The sequence below is a fragment of the Nannobrachium achirus genome (genome assembly GCF_963921795.1).
Source record: "Nannobrachium achirus genome assembly, chromosome: 3".
NCBI lineage: Eukaryota > Metazoa > Chordata > Actinopteri > Myctophiformes > Myctophidae > Nannobrachium > Nannobrachium achirus.
Genome location: NC_137812.1, coordinates 18,667,795 through 18,675,143, shown reverse-complemented (window position 1 = coordinate 18,675,143; position 7,349 = coordinate 18,667,795). Strand labels below are relative to the sequence as shown.

Here is a 7,349-nt window from a genome sequence, read left to right as displayed (position 1 = left end):
GTTTCGTCTCTCGCTTCCTCGGTTCTGCTGCTTCCGTGCCGTCTGCTTTGCGTGCTGCGACTGTCTGCTCTGCTCACGTTCGGGCGTGTGTCGTGTTCTGTGTTCCGTCTCTGTCTGGCGTTGTGCTCTGGGGGACTTAACTGGCTGTGCACCTGCGGCGTTTACGCAGCCGTCGCTGATGAGTGTGATTGTCCGGGGCTGCCCATTATTGGCGTGGGAACTTTGCTAGGGGTAGTTAACACAGAAATATTGTGCACCAAAACAAAACACAGCAAAAGTAAAACACAACTGATCAAATAAGCACACAACTCATAAAATAAGCACACAATAATAGTAAAAAGGAAAACATAACTTCAGTGCAAAACTGACCCCATTACACACGTCGCAACGCGGCAGGTTGTGAGATTGTGTGTCTGACATTTAGATATGCAGAAACACTGTTGTACGGCAAAGGCTTCTCCAGTTTATCAGCGCTGTGTACGGGACTCTTGGTTCGCTCAGCGTCGGGGCAGCTTTACTGTTATGACAAACAGAACCGGCCGGCGTGATCTGAAGAACCAAGCCGGACTCAGTTGACGATAATAAAACAGGGATCCAACCTTCTATGGGTCGTGGAATAACTTGGATACGAGCAAGCACAGTGACTGTCTGATCGTAGCAATGGATTAAGTGCCAAGTGGTGAAAGTTGTGACAAGATTCACGATGCAGGCAAGTTGCTTGCACCATCGGCATCATGGCATAAAATTAACAAAACAAAACATTTTTGCATATTACGGTTGAATGAGATGTAAAAGCCCAAATCATTAATTGGTAGGTTACTGTACGAACGCATCGCACAAGCAAAAAGTAGCCTAGTTTGGACCTCCTCTGGTCCTCTATTTCTGTAGTATAGAGCATATTGTTTTGGTTAGGTTGCAGACTTAAAAAGACATGCATTTAAATGAATTTAGTCCACCGACAAAAATTGGTCGTCTGCGTCTGTCATCTTCCAAGACTATCAAACCCACTGCGTGTCTGAGATGCGCCCATAGAGTATATGGATGCGCCCTCTAGTGTTGGGTGCGCATGGACCCAATGCATCCCAGAAACCTTCACGCATACCCAAAATGCATTGCGCAATATCCAAGATGGCGCTATTTGCGTACTGGCTTATGCATGCATGCGTGCGTGCGTGTGGGGACTGGATAGGGGGGTATTTTTTCTTTCTTTGTCATCACTGACAGTATTTAAAGTAGCTTACCACCGAAAAAATCCAAAGACTACATTCATCATTGCAGGACGGGTCCTGGATTGTTTGTTAACATCCATCATATTTCTGGATTTTCCCTTAGATTTTGCTTGTACATTGAATACACATCTACCGTACACTGTATCACATTGTGTGCGTGTAGCTGTGCTATTTTCTCTATTTGTGATTCTGGTAAATATATAAAAAAAATCCTATTTATTGGGATAGAGTGACACATCTGACACATCTGGTAGTCAGAGTGCACTGCATGGTTACAATACAATTCAAGGGAAACTTTAATTTTCAACCAAAACCCGGTTATTCTGATGTGAGGAGTTCAATAATGTGTTGCAACTTTATGTCTTCTGTGTATTTCTTCGCACAATGGGATTTACGGTAGGTTGAATATCAGTGATGTTTTCCATTAAATGGACATACAGTAGGCCTACTTTTGAGTAGTGTTGTAGTGGAGTCCACCTACAGTAAAGCGAGTCAAGACCAAGTCCAAAGGGGGTCGAGTCTGAGGCGTCAGGCGAGACCAACTGGTGTCGAGACCAAGTCAAGACCGAGACCAGATAAAAAATAAATACAATAGAAAATCCTCATTCAGTGTTCAGTGGGTTTTATCAGTTTTCATTGCATTTGTAAGTTAAATGTATTGTTCTGGTGCACTTTCAGAGCAAAATGAAGAAGATAGATCTATGAATAATATCATGGGATTCTCAGGACATCATTTAACATCTTGAAAAGTAGATGACTCATTTTCCGGACTATGGGTTTTCTTACTAACAATTTACTCTCATCATCTAGTATAATTCATCAATGAAAAGCAGCAGACAGCTCTCTTAATAAATGTTAATGTGAATGGGCTCCTCATAATATGGATATAATACAATTATTTCATTGCATTGTCTTGACTCTTGACTCGAGTGGACTCAGTGGGGGAGGAGTCCCGAGTCCCTTAGTCCGAGACTGAGTCAAGGCAGAGTAAAATCATGGGCGGTCGAGACCGAGTCAATGAAAAATTGGACTCCAGTCCTGACTTGAGACGAGTCATTGACTTGAGTACTACAGTCCTGCGTCTATTTATGGTCACATTGGCTAAGCTTCATGGGACACTTAATGAAATTAACTCATAAATAGAACCGCTCACTTCACACTGGGTGTGGTTTTTGAACAAAGAAATGCTACAGTATGTGCATTTCCCACAAACAGGTTAATTATTAACATTGTAGGACGTTTTTCAGAAATTTGCTGGGAGTTTTCAGACCCTTGTGCAGCCGTAATCATGAATAATCCTTCCAGTCTGAAACTTCTTCTCCACAACTACGCCTGACCTTAAAGACCAAAGTTTCATCATCATTGGTCATGACATTCCCATCTTCAACTTCAAAGAACTTTATTCTCCTTTCAGAACTTTGTTTGTGCAGTGATTAAAAAAGACAATAAGGGTACTAAGGGTAATAATAATAATAATAATACATTTTATTTGTAACGCACTTTATATTTTGAAACAAAATCTCAAAGTGCTACATTAAAATGGCAAATAAATGAAGCAAAAGCAAAACAAAACCAACAAAAAGATTAATAAAAAGGACTAGAATGGAACAAAACAGTTAAATCAGAAAATTAGGAACAGTGCACACCTATTATACACAGCTCAGAAAAATTTAAAAGCACATTGTGATCACCAAGAGAGGGTTAAAAAGCACCAGGGGCATTCAAAAAGGTCCTTCTGGGCAAATGCCTTATTAAAAAGAAAGGTCTTTAGTCCCCTTTTGAAGGCGTCCACTGACTGTGGTGCTCAGGTGGTCAGGGAGGGCATTCCACAGCAGAGGAGCAGCTGAACAAATTAAAAAAGACAACATACATTCACACAGTACATAAAACATAAATGGTCGTTCACTATAATAAAAAGCACTACCTACATTTAAAACTAGTTATTAAAAGCATGATATAAAAAAATCATATGGAGCAAGTCATAATTAAGATAAATGATGATATGCAATTCATGTGTTCGCTAGAATCCATGGGGAGGGGATCTGTAGTTAATTATAGCGTTTTTAGGGTGAGGTGGGGCGGGGCCATCAAGGCATGCTCCACCAGACCTGGTTCTTCCCAAAGATCTTCCCTTTGGGGGGAGGGTTCCTGGTGATGGCCCGCATCACACCAAACCATGCTGTGATGTTAAAGGTCATTATGGATTCTACAAACGACTTGTAGAAAGCCTGCAGGATCGATGGTCGGACCTGAAGCTTCGTCATCTTCCTCAGGAAGAACAAGTTGTTGTTGGCACATGGAGTGAATGTTCTAAACGTTGGTCATAAAGGTGAGCTTGTGGTCGATGGTGGTGCCAAGAGTTAAGACTTTACAGAGAAGCGTTTTACTCAAAATATCCAACTGTCAGTAATAGGTCTACTTTCCTCTATGAGTTTTCTCATGACTTTTTAGATCACTCTTCCATCTGAAGTGTTTCCCACACTGGTGTAGGGCTTCTCCCTTGTATGAATTCTCTGGTGTGTTTTCAGATTACTACTCGTCCTGAACCTGGTCCCACACTGGTCACAGTGGTAGGGCTTTTCGTCTGTATGAATTCTCTGGTGTTGTTTGAGAGTAAAGCTCTTGCTGAACCTGGTCCCACACTGGTCACAGGTGTAGGGCTTCTCTCCAGTATGAATTCTCTGGTGTTTTTTGAGAACACTGCTCTGGCCGAAACTTGTCCCGCACTGGTCACAGGTGTAGGGCTTATGTCCTGTATGAGTTCTCTGGTGCCCTGTTAGATGCCCTCTCTGGGTGAAGCTTGCCCCACATTGGTCACAGATGTAGGGCCTCTCTCCTGTATGAGTTATCTGGTGCTGTGTTAGATGGCCTAACTGGGTGAACCATTTCCCACAGCGGTCACAGTGAAACGGTTTCTCTCCTGTATGAATTCTCTGGTGTGTTTTTAGACTTCTGTCATGGCTGAAGCTTTTCCCACAGTGGACACATGTGTAGGACTTCTCTCCTGTATGAATTCTCTGGTGTGTTTTTAGATAACTGTCATGGCTGAAGCTTTTCCCACAGTGGTCACATGGGTAGGACCTCTTTCCTGAATGAATTCTCTGGTGTGTTTTTAGATTAGAGTTATGGCTGAAGCTTTTCCCACACTGGTCACAGGAGTAGGGTTTCTCTCCTGTATGAATTCTCTGGTGTGTTTTTAGATTACTGACGCCTATCCCACATTGGTCACAGTGGTAGGGCTTCTCTCCTCGATGAATTCTCTCGTGAAGTTTGAGATGACCTCTCTGGCTAAAACATTTCCCACACTGGTCACAGCTGTAGGGCTTCTGTCCTGAATGAGTTCTCTGGTGAAGTTTGAGATTACCTCTCTGGCTGAACTTTATCCCACACTGGTCACAGGTGTAGGGTTTCACTCCTGTATGAGTTCTCTCATGAAGTTTGAGACTACTGCTGTTGCTGAAGCTTGTCCCACATTGGTCACAGGTGTAGGGCTTCTCTGCTGTATGAATTCTCTGATGAAGTTTGAGATGACCTCTCTGGCTGAACCTGGTCCCACACTGGTCACAGTGAAACGGTTTCTCTCCTGTATGAAATCTCTGGTGTTGTTTCAGATGACTGCTCTGGCTGAAACTTGTCCCACATTGGTCACAGGTGTAGGGCTTCTCTCCTGTATGAATTCTCTGGTGTGTTTTTAGATAACTGTCATGGCTGAAGCTTATCCCACACTGGTCACATGTGTAGGGCTTATCTCCTGTATGAATTCTCTCGTGAAGTTTGAGATTACCTTTCTGGGTGAAACATTTCCCACATTCGTCACAGGTGTAGGGCTTCTCTCCTGTATGAATTCTCTGATGAAGTTTGAGAGTATAGCTCCAGCTGAAATTTGTCCCACACTGGTCACAGGTGTAGGGCTTCTCTCCTGTGTGAATTCTCTGGTGATGTTTTAGATGTCTATTTCTGCTGTAGATATGTTTGAGTTGGGCAGGAAATACATCTGGGAAGGAGAAAGAGTAGAGAGAAAAAACAAAGAATGTTTTGAAATAACATACAAGCTGTGTTCTATCACCAAATGATGATGTTCTTAATTTAGAACGACAGCAGCAACTGCCCGGCACAGATTGACAGTTGGAACATCGAGCAGATTCCTGGCCTGCCGGATGACTGATTCAACCTGCAACTGTCTATTTCTGTCTCTGTCTCTCCCTCTGTTTTCTATGTTCCCCAGGTTCTATGTTCCCCGCTTACCCCCACAAAAAAGGTTATGTTCCCTGCTTACCCCTACAAAAAAGGTTCTATGTTCCCCGCTTATCCAAAAAAAGGTCCTATGTTCCCCAGGTTCTGTGTTCCCCAATTACCCCCACAAAAAGGTTCTATGTTCCCCGCTCAACTAAAAAAAGGTTCTTTGTTCCCAGCTGATCCAAAAAGGCAGGAAACAATCATTTCCAATTATTAATAACAACTCTAAACACACCCAACAGAGCATAATGGGGAGAAATTATGAATACTATAGTGGGACAGGGGTGCACTAGGGACATCTGGGCACCATATTTTGTTATGACTTGGCATCTGAATGAGTGGGCACCTGGACATCTGGGCACTAGGGACATGTGGGCATTTGGACGAGTGGGCACCTGGACGAGTAGGCACTTATGGGTGGAGACATCTGGGCTCCAGGGACGAGTGGGCACCTGGACGTTTGGGCACCTAAATAAGGATTGCCCACATGTCCCACCATTTCCTGCTTTTGAGTTCGGAAAATATACCTTTTTTGTGGTGGGGAACAGATCTTATTTTGGTTGATCGGGGTACATACTGTAGAACCTTTTTTTGGTGGGGGGGAGGGCGGGTGGAGAACATAGTACCTGGGGAACATAATCAGACAGACAGAACATAGAACATGGTCTGTCTCTCTCTCTCCTGCATTCACGCACACAGGCATGCGCGTGCGCGCGCGCGCGCGCACACACACACACACACACACACACACACACACACACACACACACAGAGTGCTTATCTACACCCATACACACAGTGCTTATCTTCTCTCTCTCTCTCTCTCTCTCTCTCTCTCTCTCTCTATCTATCTCTCTCTCACACACACACACACACACACACACACACACACACACACACACACACACACACACACACACACACACACACACACACACACACACACACACAGCTTATCTACAGTTATTCAGTTAGACAGTTATTACATCTGCGTTATACTTCACAGAGTGCAGACAATATTTCTGTACTGTACTCTGCCTTATTATAGAAGATGAAAGAAAATACATAAAAACATGCACACACCTATTCTGTGTAACTTTATCACAGGCTGCTTCAGCATGGCTCGCTGGTAGATCTGTGGCTGTTCCTCCTCTGACGCAGCAGCAGAAAAGCTGTTGGACGACATCTCTCAGTTCTTCTCCTTCGTTCCACTTCTGATGGTCAACATTTGAGGCCCGGTTTGACTGTTTGGGATGACGTTAGTTTGCTGACATGTTATGGTCTTGTGGTCAGTGAGCTGCAGTCCTCTGCTCTGATCAACACTGGACAGAACAGTGCTTACACAACCAGGACACACCCACTCTCCACCCTCTCTCCACCCACTGCTCCAGCATTCACAGAGTCACATATCAGATCCAATCAAACTGTATTCATAGAGCACAATTACAACAATCACAATAATGACCATAGTGCTGAACAAGGTGACACAAAGACATCATCAAGAAATTATGCAAGAGCAACTCCAACCAAGTTACATCACATGTACTGTAGGCCAGGGGTTTTCAAAGTGGGTGACAGGGCACCCTGGGGTGCCACGACGGCAGTCCAGGGGTGCCGCGAGATCATTTTAAACTCGAAGTACAAAGTTATTTTCAGTCAGTTCTAACCAAAATGGCTATTATCTCAATGTTTTCCTCGCAACATAATCACTAAAATATCGTCACTGTCGGGCAGAAACCTTGTATCTCCAATTTTCACGGTCGCAAAGCCCTGCTTCATTATACAAGACTGTCGCACAAAACTAGTGAAAACAGCCGATCTACAGGCGTTGTGTGCTTGTAGATCTGCTGTTCACTAGTTTAGTACATTGTATAGATGATCAATA

The 7,349-nt window shown here is 43.7% G+C and overlaps 1 protein-coding gene across 1 annotated transcript; it reads right to left on the bottom strand.

The window, feature by feature from the left end:
- Nucleotides 1-2,690: 2,690 nt before the first annotated feature.
- LOC308281670 (uncharacterized protein) lies at nt 2,691-6,733 on the bottom strand. Its single transcript, XM_080721906.1, has 2 exons — nt 6,548-6,733; nt 2,691-5,223 (listed from the first exon to the last, which is right to left on the bottom strand). Exons 1-2 carry the CDS (start codon nt 6,648-6,650, stop codon nt 3,677-3,679), a joined length of 1,650 nt encoding a protein of 549 aa, XP_080578032.1. The 5' UTR covers nt 6,651-6,733; the 3' UTR covers nt 2,691-3,676.
- Between the last annotated feature and the right edge of the window lie 616 nt (nt 6,734-7,349).

Coding starts and splice junctions, on each gene's coding strand:
- LOC308281670 (XM_080721906.1), bottom strand. CDS start 6,650: ATGTCGTCCAACAGCTTTTCTGCTGCTGCGTCAGAGGAGGAACAGCCA. Junction 5,224..6,547: donor GATAAAGTTACACAGAATAG/GTGTGTGCATGT, acceptor TCTCCTTCCCAG/ATGTATTTCCTGCCCAACTC.